This window comes from Hemitrygon akajei, chromosome 1 (genome assembly GCF_048418815.1).
Source record: "Hemitrygon akajei chromosome 1, sHemAka1.3, whole genome shotgun sequence".
In the NCBI taxonomy this organism is placed as follows: Eukaryota; Metazoa; Chordata; class Chondrichthyes; order Myliobatiformes; family Dasyatidae; genus Hemitrygon; species Hemitrygon akajei.
In genome coordinates this window covers 140,372,423-140,389,081 of record NC_133124.1, presented here as the reverse complement: position 1 = coordinate 140,389,081, position 16,659 = coordinate 140,372,423, and the positions used below count along the sequence as shown (strand labels likewise).

Here is a 16,659-nt window from a genome sequence, read left to right as displayed (position 1 = left end):
AAGTAATATGATACATGATACTGAAACCAAGACGTTTCTAGAGAAATACAGAAATAACCGTGCGCATATAGGTGATTATATAAAACCACAAACAAGCATATGAAAGTTAAACTACAAGAAAATAACATTTCTACAACCCAATCCAACACAGTGAAGCTAAGGGGTTTACCTAAGAGTAATTCCCTACCGATGTCACATGTGGAGACTCAGTCACTGAGTATATTCAAGGTAGATTTTTAGATATTAATTGAACTGAGGGGATATTGGATTAATGCAACAATGAGGTATGAAATCAGCCGGGGTCTTTTTGAATGGTGAAACAGGATGAGTGTCCTAACTGCTCACTTCTACTTAGAGTCAAAGGAAGGTACAATACAGAAACAGGCTCTATGGCCCACCTAGTCTATGCAGAACCATTTAAATTGCTTCCTCCCCCTGACCTGCACTGCGAACACAGCCCTCCATACCCCTATCATCCATGTACCTATCCAAACTTTGTTTCAATGTTCAAATCGAGCTCAGATGCACCACGTGCTGACATCTCGTTCCACACCCTCATGACCCTCTGAGTGAAGAAGTTCCCCCTCGTGTTCCCCTTAAACTTTACATGTTTAGTCCTTAACCCATGATCTTGTGGTGGTTCAGTTCGAAGTCCGTGGTCCGGTCCACGGACTCCGGGTTTTCCGGTGGTCCCTTGCTGCGGTTGGACTTAACCAGAAACACCTGAGGCTCATATTGGAACTGGGAATATAAGTGGCCCTGGTATTGAGTGTGGTTGGCGGGTTGTCTTGTCAAGAGATTTATGGCACAGATGGCTGGTAGAAGGCTAGAACGGGCTATTGCCATCCTTGGGGCTGCGTTGGAGAACCATGGTTTCTGGGAGTCTTGCTGGTAGTAGTCGGAGCGGTCATTGTGGTATGGATTCAGCTGTTTCACGGGCCAGATGGGTGGCCGACAGCCACTCTAAGATAGGTAGGGATCCGGTTGCTTCTGTAGCCAGCCAAGGCTGCAGGCTGTAACGGCTACTCGGAGCTACCCCGATGCAGAGGTGGAACTGTCTTTCGTTCCTTGGTGTTTGTCCCTTCCTGTCCTCACCTCCGTGGGGTAAGTCAGGCCGTTCTGCCGTTGCTGTCTTGTTTTGTCCTCGCCTCTGTGGGATAAGTCAGGCTGTTCTGCCGTTGCCCTGCGGGGGGAATCTGTCTTATCTTGTCCTCACCTCTGTGGGGTAAGTCAGGCCGTTCTGCCATTGCCCTGCGGGGGGAATCTGTCTTGTCTTGTTTTTGCCTCCGTCGGGTAGGTCAGGCCGTTCTGCCGTTACCCAATGGATGGTCCTGCCCCACCTTGGTGTGGAGTTAAAGATGAGTCCTGGCTTATCGGTGGATAAGTCCCGGCTCTATGTATACTGTCCTGTCTCCTGTCAGTGTCCTGTCAAAGATGAGTCCCGGCTTGTTGGAGGATAAGTCCCGGCTCTATGTTGATGTAAAGTTCCTAGTCTGCCCCTAGCTCCAGCCTCCGAGTTCCCCAAGCTCCAAGACCCCAAGCCTCCAGCCAAGCCTCAAGACCCCGTCTCCAGCCAAGCCTCGACCCAAGCCTGCAGCCTCCAGCCTCGACCTAAGCCTGCAGCCTCCAGCCTCGACCTAAGCCTGCAGCCTCCAGCCTCGAGCCTCGACCCAAGCCTGCAGCCTCGAGCCTCGACCCAAGCCTGCAGCCTCGAGCCTCGACCCAAACCTGCAGCCTCGAGCCTCGACCCAAACCTGCAGCCTCGAGCCTCGACCCAAGCCTGCAGCCTCCAGCCTCGAGCCTCGACCCAAGCCTGCAGCCTCCAGCCTCGAGCCTCGACCCAAGCCTGCAGCCTCCAGCCTCGAGCCTCGACCCAAGCCTGCAGCCTCGAGCCTCGACCCAAGTCTGCAGCCTCGACCCAAGCCTCAAGACCCCAAGTCCCTAGCCAAGCCTTGTCACATCCTCGCCTGGGTTTGGGGGTCCAAGCCCGAGGCAAGACCCACGTTCTGGGTCTTTGTCCTGTCTCGGGCTCAGAGTCCACCCCAGGCTCCTTGTTCCCAGTCCCTCATCCTGGTCCTGCTTCCCCTGCCTAGACTGCATCCCGTCCCGCCCTTGGGTTCAGTCTAGTCCTGTTTCCGGGACTCCAGTGTCTGTGTCCTGCAGTTGGGTCCTGATTTAACACCCGACTTATGACAGATCTGTGGTTGTAGTTCCATCCAATCTCAGTGGAAAAAACCTGCTAGCAATTACCCTACCTATACCCCTCATAATTTTGTATGCCACTATCAAGATCTTCTCCCTGTCTTCTATGTTCCAAAGAATAAAGGCTTAACCTATTAAATCTACCATTATGAGGGGTGATTGATAAGTTTGTGGCCTAAGGTAGAAGGAGTCAATTTTAGAAAACATAGCATATATATTTTTCAACATAGTCCCCTCCTACATTTACACACTTAGTCCAGCGGTCGTGAAGCATATGGATCTTGGACTCCAGAAAGTGCCCACAGATGGGTGATTGATAAGCTCGTGGCCTAAGGTAGAAAGAGATGAGTTATTCAGCTCCCATTTCATTATGCAGAAAGTTTGAAGTTAATACCTCATCTCCTTCTACCTTAGGCCACGAACTTATCAATCACCCTGATGTGTTATTAACTGCTGAGTTATTAATTTCAAACTTTCTGCATAATCACTCAAAGAGTTGACCTGCATGTGCATGTAACAAGAGCGACATAACTCATCTCCTTCTACCTTAGGCCACGAACTTATCAATCACCCATATGTGGACACTTTCTGGAGGTCCAAGATCCGTGTGCTCCATGACCGCGGGACTAAGTGTGTAAATGTAGGAGGGGACTATGTTGAAAAATAAGTGTGCTAGGTTTTCTAAAATTATTGAAATTAAAATTATTTTCTAAACTTATTGACAAATAAGTGTGTTAGGTTTTCTAAAATTGAGCATCTATGGGCAGAAAGAAACTGTCAGCATCTTGGGTTGAAAATCCTTTTCCAGAAGAACATTTGGTTTCTTGATTCTAACGTCTGCAGTCCATTGTGTCTCTGTTTCGTATGTTTTATGTAGTGCATCAGACCACAAGCCCCTCAAGCCTGCTCTATATTTAATAAGAATATGGCTTAACTTGACTTTCTTTCCTATTCCCCACAACCCCCGACTCCTCTATCATTCGGATTTCTGCTGACTCAGACAGGGTTTTCAGTGAACATCTGCTAAAGTTACAAAACCACCACTGAAGAAGTTTTGGGAAACTTTTCATGAGAACTCAAATGATTGTTCTTTGCACTGTCATCCCAGGTAAAATACAGAACAATGAATATAATTTCCATGTAAATAGTCAACATGCATGCCTCAGCATCCAACTAGCTGATACATTCACGGGCATCAATAGCTGCCAATGAGAAAAAATCCCCACTTGGTTCACTGAATTCACTTCAATTGTATATCATTTTATGGAATTTCCTTAATCCCCATCTTTTTAATGTTGCTCTCTTAGGAGAGTTATAAACACAGAGAATTTATGACATTTGGGAGTCAGATAAGTGTACCATAAAGGCACTTTGGGGTCAGCAGGGACTCAGAAGAACCATTTTCAATGCTGTATCTCTCTGTGACGCAGAGACGTATTATTCCTTGAACCTGACCATGCAGTGTTATACCACACAGCCTTCAAACTGAATAAATCTTTAGGAAAAGCATTAACCAATTGCACTACCTAGCTGTAAATACTTTTGAATTTCTATGAAAACATATCTTTCTCTGGTGTAAACATGTTGCTGTTGGTCTTGCAGTAGTAGTGGTACAGAGGGTGTTACATCTTACTGTGAAACTTGGAATCTGCAGAGATGTGAATTAATTTGAATCCCTTTTCCGTCTAATGTGTTTTGTAGCACTGGATGACTGAACTCGAAATATTTGCCATGATATTTGCAGCTGCTATTCACGACTACGAACACACTGGAACTTCAAACAACTTCCATATTCAGACCAGGTATAATCTATTTTAACGATTTTCTCTCTTAAAGTAAGAAAGCTATTCACAACGCTTTCCTTTGCAAATCTGCAATTCATTCAATGATCAGCAATGCTCAAGTTCATTCACTTCATAATGTTGTGGAATGCAAAGAAAGCTTTATTCTAATAGCACATATTCTCTCATATTTTTCATAAATTTTGCATTTATCATGTTATTCTCTGCTGAAGACAAAGAATCAAAAGCAATTTCAAAAGGCCCACGAGTATAAATACTGAAACAGCTACCCTCCCATCTAAGCATGCAATTGATCACATGGATTTTAAGAACAGCATGTAAATACCTTTAAAATCCAGTGACAAATTAGATAAAAACTGCTGACATTTTTAGCTATCAGAGTTCAGGTTTGGGACTCCTCCACACCAATGAAGGTTGTTTTCTGGAGGCCTCAGTTGATGACACTGTGGGGTTTATAGGTTAGTAATACGGATGTTAAGATTATTTTATTTTGTGAATTTTCAGGGTTCATACCAATGCATTACTTAGAGACTTCCAAGTTATTACATCACTGATTGAAAAGTAGCATGTTGTAATTCATGGTGCTTAAAGGTTCAAGGGTTCATTTTATAGTCAAAGTATGCTTGTACAATACAACTCTGATATTTCTCTCCTCCAGCTAGCCATGAAATACAGAAAAATCACAGGATTCGTTGAAAGAAATGACATCAACACCCCCCCGACATGAAAAGGAAAAAGAAACAAAACTCACAAATCCCAAAACCCCCAACCCCTCCCTCTCACAAAAACCAGCAGATTGCCCACCCAGGAGATGGCAGCCAGATCACCAAAAACCCCAAACTTCCAATCCCTCTCTCGCAAAAAAACAGCATCAATAGCATCAAACCCCCAAATCGCCAACCCCTCCCACACACAAAAACCAACAGATCACCCATACAGGAAAACCAACGAGAACATCAGACCCCCCCAAATCGCCAACCCCTCCCACACACAAAAACCAACAGATCGCCCATACAGGAAAACCAACGAGAACATCAGACCCCCCCCAAATCGCTGACCCCTCCCTCACACAAAAACCAACAGATCGCCCATACAGGAAAACCAACGAAAACATCAGACCCCCCCAAATCGCCAACCCCTCCCACATACAAAAACCAACAGATCGCCCATACAGGAAAACCAACGGGAACATCAGACCCCCCCAAATCGCCAACCCCTCCCTCACACAAAAACCAACAGATCGCCCATACAGGAAAACCAACGAGAACATCAGACCCCCCCCAAATCGCTGACCCCTCCCTCACACAAAAACCAACAGATCGCCCATACAGGAAAACCGACGAGAACATTAGACCCCCCCCAAATCGCCAACCCCTCCCTCACACAAAAACCAACAGATCGCCCATACAGGAAAACCGACGAGAACATCAGACCCCCCCCCAAATCGCCAACCCCTCCCTCACACAAAAACCAACAGATCGCCCATATAGGAAAACCGACGAGAACATCAGACCCCCCCCAAATCGCCAACCCCTCCCTCACACAAAAACCAACAGATCGCCCATACAGGAAAACCAACGAGAACATCAGACCCCCCCAAATCGCCAACCCCTCCCACATACAAAAACCAACAGATCGCCCATATAGGAAAACCGACGAGAACATCAGACCCCCCCCAAATCGCCAACCCCTCCCTCACACAAAAACCAACAGATCGCCCATACAGGAAAACCAACGAGAACATCAGACCCCCCCAAATCGCCAACCCCTCCCACATACAAAAACCAACAGATCACCCATACAGGAAAACCAACGAGAACATCAGACCCCCCCAAATCGCCAACCCCTCCCACACACAAAAACCAACAGATCGCCCATACAGGAAAACCAACGAGAACATCAGACCCCCCCCAAATCGCTGACCCCTCCCTCACACAAAAACCAACAGATCGCCCATACAGGAAAACCGACGAGAACATCAGACCCCCCCCAAATCGCTGACCCCTCCCTCACACAAAAACCAACAGATCGCCCATACAGGAAAACCAACGAAAACATCAGACCCCCCCAAATCGCCAACCCCTCCCACATACAAAAACCAACAGATCGCCCATACAGGAAAACCAACGGGAACATCAGACCCCCCCAAATCGCCAACCCCTCCCTCACACAAAAACCAACAGATCGCCCATACAGGAAAACCAACGAGAACATCAGACCCCCCCCAAATCGCTGACCCCTCCCTCACACAAAAACCAACAGATCGCCCATACAGGAAAACCGACGAGAACATTAGACCCCCCCCAAATCGCCAACCCCTCCCTCACACAAAAACCAACAGATCGCCCATACAGGAAAACCGACGAGAACATCAGACCCCCCCCCAAATCGCCAACCCCTCCCTCACACAAAAACCAACAGATCGCCCATATAGGAAAACCGACGAGAACATCAGACCCCCCCCAAATCGCCAACCCCTCCCTCACACAAAAACCAACAGATCGCCCATACAGGAAAACCAACGAGAACATCAGACCCCCCCAAATCGCCAACCCCTCCCACATACAAAAACCAACAGATCGCCCATATAGGAAAACCGACGAGAACATCAGACCCCCCCCAAATCGCCAACCCCTCCCACACACAAAAGCCAACAGATCGCCCATACAGGAAAACCAACGAGAACATCAGAACTCCCAAATCGCTGACCCCTCCCTCACACAAAAACCAGCAAACAGCCCACCCTGAACCCCAAACCACCAATCGGCAACAAGGAAGAAAACATAGAAAACTGAAAAAAAAAACTTAAACAAGCAACATAAAGATTTCGAGTTTATTTTTCATGGTGATAGGTTTGAAATTGTCTACTGCTGTCTGTTAAAGTAACCATGAAAGTTGTCAACTCTTTCACTTAATTTTTCTTGAGGGAAATTAATTAACTACCTCCTTTGTTCCCCTTCCCACATACACTTAATTGCATTTAGAAAGGATTTAGCAAGATATTCAGTTGTATAATCAAGGTTTCGTGTTTACAGCAGCGCTTTCTATTACCGTACCATCTTTAGATGGGTAATAATACAGTGTGTGCTTACTCAGATCATCCACCGCCTGAGAAGAAATTCATGGTCATCAGTTGGTCTGTATATACTGGAAGAATAATTTGACCAAGGGTTGACTGAGCATGGGGTTCAGTAGAAATCTAGTTTTCACACTACAGGTCCAATTCTGAGAGCAGTATTCCATTTCCCCTGTGCACACCAGCTGAGTAACCATTGCACAGCTACAAATACTAATTGTCTGGGATAGAGGTGTATAAAATCAGAGGCATTGATCGTGCGGATAGTCAGAGGCTTTTTCCCATGGCTGAAATGGTTGCCATTAGAGGACACAGGTTTAAGGTGCTTGGGAGTAGGTACAGAGGAGATGTCAGGGGTAAGTATGTTATTCAGAGAGTGGAATGGACTACCAGCAACGGTGGTGGAGGTGGATATGATAGGGTCTTTTAAGAGGCTTTTGGATAGGTACATGGAGCTTAGAAAAATAGAGGGCTATGGGTAACCCTTGTAGTTTCTAAGGTAGGGACATGTTCGGCACAACTTTGTGGGCCAAAAGGCCTGTATTGTGCTGTAGGTTTTCTATGTTTTCTATGATAACTGTCTGTATGCAGTACATTTGCAGGATGGAACTGTGAATGGTTTGCTTAATCACTGCAACTCTTATTGGCCCGTTTATTCTTGATGAAGTACCAATACATCAAACACAGTGTGAAGTAGAAATAACAATAATTCACTGTCATTGCCGTCAGTGGATTTCTTTCAAAGCAGGACAATTAAAATGCAAATATCAACCCACAGACTTTACTCTGTAGTTGTGGGAATTGACTTTATCACTGTTACCCAGTGAATTGAGAAGAGCAAATCACTGGATCTTCATGGAAATTTATTTTTAAATGATAGAAACATAATAGATGTTTCTGGAATGCAGTTATATAGAAAACAAGATTCTAGATTTTAAACTATAAACATATGTGTTTCTATCCCAGAAAGTGTATACATGTCCTTCCTAGGGTATGAACGCCTGACTTATGGACGACCCGTAGATACAGTTGAGTGTTTGGGAGACCAGCCAGTTCGATGGGGATGGATTTGTCAACTGCTGGCATCTTGTGCTGGGTGGGAACAGACACTCCTGTGTACCTTCTCTGCCCACACGAACTACCTTCACCTCTCACCCACCCCCAAGCTGCAACATTCAGGGTCTGGGCTGAACTACACAGAGATGGGAACATGAAGCAGAATCGATCACCGAATCAATTAAGCTGGCTGGTCATACTCTTACCACGTCCGCTTGTTCTCCAATCACAGCTGCTTCTGTGATCCTCCCAGGCACACGGTTTTTGCTCATTCCTACTTTACAAACAGTTCTCAAGAATGAAATCCGATCAGAACCCGATGACTTCATGTGCTGTGAATGAGTGGTGTCAGAATTATTGATGCCTTGTCAGTCAGTACAGAGTGGCCAGTCTGTACTTCCACTGCCAGGTTAGTATTGTTGTGGAATAAAATCTCTCCCTTTCCTGATCCTAAAGGGCCCTACACGATTTGCTATCTGCTCTGCTTTTGATTTGAACTGCTATATTTTCAACACAAGCTCAACTGCATAACTGTTGACTATATGACCACCACTACATTCTGTATTAGCTTCACCGGTCTTCAGAATCAGAATCAGGTTTCACATCACCGACGTAAGTCGTGAATTTTGTTGCTGTGCAGCAGAAGTACATTGCAAATCATAATAACAAAAAAACTGTCATTTACGGTAAGTATATATATGTTAAAAAGTTAAATGAAGTAAATAGTACAATAAGAGAAAACGAAGTAGTGAGGTAGTGTTCATGGGTCCAATGTCCATTGACAAATCTGATGGCTGTGGGGAAGAAGCTGTTTCTGAATCGTTGAGTGTGTGTCTTCAGGCTCCCATACATCCTTCCTGGTGGTAGCAATGAGAAAAGGGCACATTCTGGGTGACGGGAGTCCTTAGTGGTGGATGTTGCCTTTTTGAGGTATCACTCATTGAAAATGTTCGGGATGTTGGGGAGGAAGGTGCCCATGATGGAGCTGGCTGAGATCACAGCTCTCTGCAGCTTATTTTGATCCTGGGAAGTGCCCCCCCCCCCCCCCCACCCCATACCAGATGGTGATGCAGCCAGTTAGAATGCTATCCATGATACATCGGTAGAAATTTGCAAGTGCCTTTGGTGACATACCTAATCTCTTCAAATTCCTAATGAAATATAGCCACAGTTGTGCCTGCTTTCTAATTGCATCAATATCCTCAGCCCAGAACAGATCCTCAGAGAGGTTAACCCCAGTAACTTGAAATTGCTCACTCTTTTCACTTCTGATCCCTCAATAAGGACTGGTGTTTGTGCCCTCGTCCTACTCTTTCTGAAGTCTACAATCAAGGACTTTTCTGAAGTCCATAATCAAAGTGAATTTCCTTCTGATTAGTCAGTATAGTTACAAACTTATTCTGTAAACCTAATCTGTTGCGTGTTTTATTAATGCTTTTTCTTCAGCATTTTGAGAGAATCTGACACTTCACTCGGCAGCCATTTAGCAAGTTCACTCCAGACCTGTCACTTACATTCATTTTATGAGTGTTTCACTATCAATAACAGAGACTTTGACACAGTGAATATTATGCATATATTTTGATATATATTAAGCAAAGCATCTTGCTGTGATCTGTTTATTGAATTTAAGATTATTTTCAGAACAAAAGGCAGTAGGGAAGTGAAAACACCACTACAACTAACTCCTGTCCAAGTCATACGCTGTCCTCTTTTACTGAACCTAAATCCTGATTCTCTCCCCCCAGTGGATTGCAACAAATGAAGATAGTGGCTGATTATCTTCCCTCTCAAGGACGGGTGTTAATTGACAGACCTTATAAATATACAAAGACTATTTTTCATACTTTCTGTGAGTGTAGCAAGAGAAATTTGGCCTGTTGGGTCTGTGGAAATTCTCAGAGTATTCACATCAGTTCAATTCACCCAACATTTCCCCATAGCCTTTTTTCTCTCGTGCATGACTGTTATGTCTTGTAACTTTAAAACATTGAACTAGTTCAAAGAAAGACGTGGGAGTCCGGGCATGTAGGGTTTATACTTTGTCTTTAAACAAAGCATGTATGCTTCATATGGTAGCGTGATAACGTATGCAATTCATGTATTTTGACATATAACCTGTAATGAGCTATTTAAATGAACAGGAAAGCTTAATCACTATATATACAAGTTTACTCAAATACAACTGAAATATTAAGTACACACCAATGACAATCTAGTTTCCCTGATAGTCCTGGCACCCAACTACTCTAGAAGTATTTTACAGTTAACCTGCTGCCATGTCTTTAGGGCAAGGGAGGAAACTGAAACTCCTGGAGACAAGGTAATGGAAAGAACATAAAAACACCCATACTGACAGTAACTGTAGTTCAGGATTGAAGCCTGGTCACTCGAGCAGTGTGTCAGCAGCACTAACTGCTGCATCAATGTTACCATCCCTAATGTGTGAGAGTTCCTTTGGATTTTAATCAATTTGATTTTGAAAATAATGGGAAATCAATGCAAAGTAATTTTTGCTGTTTGGAATGTGATGTCAGCTCCACTGCATCTAAGTATTATTAGGATGTTTTATTTCAAATGGTGTCAATTAATATATTTTGGCTTTTAATTGTTAGATCTGATTCAGCTATCCTGTACAATGACCGAGCTGTATTGGAGAGCCATCATGTCAGTGCAGCTTATCGTCTGCTGCAGGAGGATGAGGAGATGAACATCTTGTTCAATCTTTCCAACGATGATTGGAGGTAAATCAATACTGCACGTCTGAAGTGTCTTTCCAGCAGGGACGATGGTGCAAAATAGCAGCAAGTACATTCCACACACCCACCCTCACACCAAAGTACAGCCACGGCTTCCCCTAAAGAACCTGAAATGATCACAAGAAATTCTCAGTTTCAGAATCACCTGCAGCAAGCAGAAGTTAAGTGTGAGTAAGAGAGTGTGTGTGTGAGTGAGTGTGTGTGTGTGTGAATGAGTGTATGTGTGTGTGTGAGAGAGTGTGCATCAGTGTGAGTGTGTGAGTGTGTGTGTGTCTGAGTGAGTGAGAGTGTGTGTGAGTGAGTGAGTGTGTGTGTGTCTGTGTGAGTGTGTGTGTGTGTCTGAGTGAGTGAGTGTGTGTGTGTCAATGTGAGTGTGCATGTGTGTGTGTGAGAGTGTGTGTCTGAGTGAGTGTGTGTGTATGTCAGTGTGAGAGTGTGTGAGTGTGTGTCTGTGAGAGTGTGTGTGAGAGTGTTTGTGAATGTGTGTGTGTCTGAGTGAGTGAGTGTGCATGTGTGTGTGAGAGAGTGTGTGTGTGAGAGTGTGAGTGCATGTGTGTGTGAGAGAGTGTGTGCGTGTGAGAGTGCGAGTGCATGTGTGTGTGAGAGAGTGTGTGTGCATGAGAGTGTGTGCGTGTGAGAGTGTGTGTGTCTGTGTGTGTGGTGGGTGGGGGTGTAGGGATTCTGTCACCAGCCGGTGTCAATGTGAGGAATACAAGTCTCATTGAGTGAGGGTTGAGTACCTATGGGAAACACCCACATTGGGGTTGTATGCCTCTGTGAGCAATTCATAGAATAGGGTGTGAGGGAGTGACTGAGAGTGTGAACAATCCACTGAAGTCATTTGTAGGAATTACTCTTCAACCAGAGGAAAGTGGGGGTAAAAAATGATGAATGTGTATACAAAAGGTAGAACCATTTGGGAATGAGGGTTTAAAAGAACATAATATTTTGAACATTATTAGACAGCAGAGGTCCTTTGGTCCATGATGTTGTGTCAGCCTTTCAACCTGCTCGAAGATCAATCAAACCCTTCCCCCTTACATTGTCCTACATTCTTCTATCATCCATGTGCCTGCCTAAGTTACTATGGTACTGGTATAGGTGGATGGGAGTGGGCAGTTTAAATGGTTTAGCATAGACTAGATGGGCTGAAGGGCCTGTTTCTGTGCTGTACTTTTCTATGACTCTGTGACTTAAATGCCCCGAATGTATCGGCCTTTACACCTTCCCTGGCAGGGTGTTCCACACACCCACAATACTCTGTGTAAAAAAACTTATCACTGACATCCCCTACATACTTTCCTCCAATCACCTTAACATTATGCTCCCATGCATTAGCTATGTCAGTAATGTTTACCATTAGCAGCTGAGATAAACTTCAAGTGAATGACTGTGTGAAAGTACACCAAACTACAAGAGTGTGAAATGCCTGTGAAATGCCCTCATCAGAGGGCAAAAACATTTGTGGGTAATGTTATGTTTGTTCTTAATAAAGACAAACTTGGTGTGGGTTTATGTTAGAACATTTTATTACTGAACTGCTGCTCAACCCTGTGTGTGTGTGTGCAAAGAGGTCACCTTCATAGCTTCTGGTTCCAGGTGAACTGCCTGCATTACACGCTGGGAACTGAAGTTCTTTATTATGTACACATAATAACACAGGAAATGTGTGAATAGGTGTGAGTTTGTAAATAATAGATCAGCTTTCTAAATCTGGTTTTGGAACTTAAGACATCAGTTGCAATTGGCTTTGATGTGAATGAGACAATTCAGAAGGTATTTATGAATCAGGTGCATTACATGTGCTTACTGCAAATATATCTAAGTGAGATCATTCGTGGAAGATACGGATCTGTCAACACGTGCATGTGTATGGACGTTAGGATATGTTTATCCTCCAAGAGAGACGCAACCTTGTCATGGGGTTTAGAGGTTTGTGTGTCTCATTCACCCTGTGAGTTATTTGGCTGGACAGGTCAAAGGGTAGAGGCCAGACCAAGGGTGGTCCACTGGTCCTCCAGGTTTTGGGGTTCAGCTTAGGGCTAACAACCCTGAGCTGGCCAATAAAAAATAGTTACAGAACCAGCAATGAAAAGTGAGGACCTTCATTGCTTCCCTAAGTGCCAGTGAAGTAACGGGCCAGTGAAGTAAGAATATGTGTATAATATACGTATGAGTGCACAGGGAGAAATATAAACATTTCTGAGGTGTGACGTTTGCAGGAAATGTAAACCATTAGTGACTGAGTGAATGTGTGAGAAATACAGATTAGGGTGCATGTGTGAATAGACATTCTGACATGAGGGATAGATACAGAGATTGAAGAGTGAGTAATCAGTCCCTGACTTCACAAGTGAACACAAATCTTGTTCCTCAGACTCTGCTTCAACAACTTCTCTACCACTAATGTGGGGCTCGTTACCCTGTAGTTTTCAGGATTACCCTTACTTCCTTTTTTGCAGCCGGGATACCAGTTAGTCATCCTCCAATCTTCTGGAACAGCATCTATGGTTTACAAAGACGTAAAACTCTTCAGTAGTCTCCTTCCTTGATTCACTTAGAATCCTGGAATACACCCAGTCAAGCCCTGGGGATTTATCAAAGTTCACAGTAAATTTATTATCGAAGTACCTATATGTCACCATATATATCCTGACATTCATTTTCTTTGTAGGCATTCACAATAGTTACAAATAAATAGCTCAATGAAACACCACACGTGAGAGAGATGGACAAACAACTAATGTGTAAAAGTCAACAAACTAGCCAAATACAAGAAAAGAAAAAATACAGTAAAGAAGCAATAAATATTGAGAGCATGAGCTGCAGAGTCCTTAGGAATGAATCTAGATTGTGGAATCAGTTCAGCGTTGGGGTGAGTGAAGTTATTCCCTCTGGTTGAAGAGCCATATGGTTAAGGACAAATGACTGTTCTTGAACCTGGTGGTGTGAAACTTGAGTCTCCTGTGCTTTCCTCCTGATGGCAGAAATGAGAAGAGAGCATGGCCTGGATAGTGGAAGTACTTGATGATTGATGCTGCTTTTATGTGACAGTGCTTCTTGTAGATGTGCTCAATGGTGGGGAGGGTTTTCCCGTGATGGACTGGGCTGTATCTACTATTTTTTAGGTTTTTCTGTTCAACAGCATTAGTGTTTCCAAGCCAGGCTGTGATGTAACTAGCCAATATAGTCTCCACCACACATCTATAGAAGTTTGTCAAAGTTTTAGATAACATGCTAAATCTATAAAAACTTCTAAGAAAGTAGAGGTGCTGCCATATCTTCTTTGTTATGACAGTGTATTGAATTAAATTGACTTTATTTCTTACATCCTTCACGTATGTGAGGTGTAAAAATTCTTTGTTACTTCTCCATCTGAATGTGCAATGTGCAACTTATAGTAATTTGTAATAGATAGTATGTACAGTAAGGTGTACAACAGAATAGTCAATAGTCAAATACAATTGTGTCAGCGTGAATTAATCAGTCTGATGGCCTGTTGGTTCTGGCTTTAATGCTGTGGTACTGTTTCCCAGATGGTAGCAGCTGGAACAATTTGTGGTTGGGGTGACTCAATCCCCAATGATCCTTCAGGCTCTTTTTACACCCCTGTCACTGTAAATGTCTTGAATAGTGGGAAGTTCACATCTACAGATGCACTGGGCTGTCTGCACCACTCTCTGCAGAGTCCTGCGATTGAGGGAAGTACAGTTCCCATACCAGGCCGTGATGCAGCCAGTCAGGATGCTCTCAATTGTGCCCCTGTAGAAAGTCCTTAGGATTTGGGGACTCATGCCGAACTTCCTCTACCGTCTAAGGGAAAGAGGTGCTACTGTGTTTTTTTCACCACACGGCTGGTATGTACAGACCAAGTGAGATCCTTGGTGATATGTATACTGAGGAACTTGAAACTGTTCACCCTCTCAACCCCAGATACATTGATGTCAATAAGGGGTGAGCCTGCCTCCATTCCTTCTGTAGTCCACAACCAGCTCCTTTGTTTTTGCAACATTGAGGGAGAGGTTGTTTTCTTGACACCACTGTGTCAGGCTGATGACTTCTTCTCTGTAGGCTGCCTCATTATTATTTGAGATTAGGCCGATCAATGTAGTGTCATCGGCAAATTTAATTAGCAGATTAGAGCTGTGGCTGGCGACACAGTTATGGATATACGGAGAGTAAAGGAGGGTACTTAGTACACAGCCCTGAGGGGCACCTGTGTTGAGGGTCAGAGTGACAGAGGTGAGAGAGCCCACTCTTACCACCTGCTGGTGATTTGACAAGAGGTCCAGGATCCAGCTGCACAAGGCAGGGTGAAAGCCGAGGTCTCTGAGTTTCTTGTCAAGCCTGTTGAATGCTGAACTGTAGTCCAAGTTAAATAATAAGCCTGAGGAAGTTAAAGTTGATGACCCTCTCCACCTCTGATCTCCTGATGAGAACTGGGCCATGGATCTCTGGTTTCCCCTTCCTGTAGTCAATAATCAGCTCTTTGGTTTTTCTGATATTGTCGTTGTTCCTTTTCTCGCCTTGTTGCACATCTGGTGGCACTTATGCCATTTCTGTAACACTTTGACTATATTTTTCATGTGGCTGAGTTGCTAGCTTGATGCCCAACCCAGCATGGATGGAAAGCATGCGAGGAGCTGGCCAGATTCAAACTCAGGACCATTTGCCATGAAATCTGGATTGTCTTGTGACAGCAGTGCAGAGCATTTGCAATTAGGTCTTCTGCCTGCAGACTGGCCCTTTGAAGTCCATTCAGGCTAGTATTATGTGACTGTAACAACATGGCAAGAGCAAAAGTGAGCTTAATGTAAGATTAGGTAAACAAATTGTAAGCACAGTATTAATGGGCAGAAGGGCCTATTTCTGTCCTAAACCTCTCTATTACTCTGTACAACTCCGACCATGGTCAGCCATGTAGGTCATTAAAGCAATTTGACAATGCTTTTCAAATTATATGAATTATATTCGCGACAACTTTCCAAAAGTTTTTTTTCAGTCAGCGAGATGAAATCACTGGATGTTATAGTAACCACCTGGAGATGCTAATTTTAACTGCACGAGGGAAAGTGAAAAAGGAGATATGAAGGAGAAAGATGGAATATGGATTTGGTATATAAATAGGTGGGGAAACAGAAGAGGCCGGTCAATCAGGGATCAGAAAGGAGATCTATACATGGGGAAAGGCTGAAAGCTTTGGTATCTACATCCCCAAAGGAAACGATGATGCCAAGACTCAGTAAAAAGTACATGGTGTGCAGATTGGAAGGGTGGAGGCACTAAATAAAGGCAGTGTTTCAAATGCCAAGTTAAACCAAATGAAAGCAGGAGTAAACATATCAGAACAGTTGGCCATAATCTTCCAATCTCTCTCAGATGTGGCAGTTACTAGAGAGCTGGAGAATAGCATGTTCTGTGCTTGTTCAAAGAGCAAGTGTAAGGACAATCCCATAAACCAGGCAATTTAACCTTAATGGTGGAGAAACATTTAGAAATAATAATGGATTAAAAATTAATAGGTACTTGGAGAATTGATGGAGAACTCGTACAGAGTTTTAAAAATTACAAAACTTTGTTTGCTTAGACAAATATGACACATTTTAATTAAGTTAACAGAGGTAATGTAGTAGATTTTGAGAAGATATTTGGCAAAACTACTCATGAAGGGAATTACAGAGCTGAAGCCCATGGATCAGAAATCAGTGAAGATAAGAAATTGGCTTAGATAAGAAACTAGCAGAGAATCATGATAAATGCTTGT

The 16,659-nt window shown here is 43.8% G+C and overlaps 1 protein-coding gene across 1 annotated transcript in view; it reads left to right on the top strand.

The window, feature by feature from the left end:
- The window catches only part of pde1ca (phosphodiesterase 1C, calmodulin-dependent a), a 319,562-nt gene that overhangs the window by 179,402 nt on the left and 123,501 nt on the right, over positions 1 to 16,659 (top strand). Inside the window, exons 8-9 of the mRNA XM_073052530.1 lie at positions 3,904 to 4,004; positions 10,752 to 10,880. Of these exons, the coding sequence (XP_072908631.1) occupies positions 3,904 to 4,004; positions 10,752 to 10,880 (230 nt within the window). The remainder of the gene's footprint in view (positions 1 to 3,903; positions 4,005 to 10,751; positions 10,881 to 16,659) is intronic.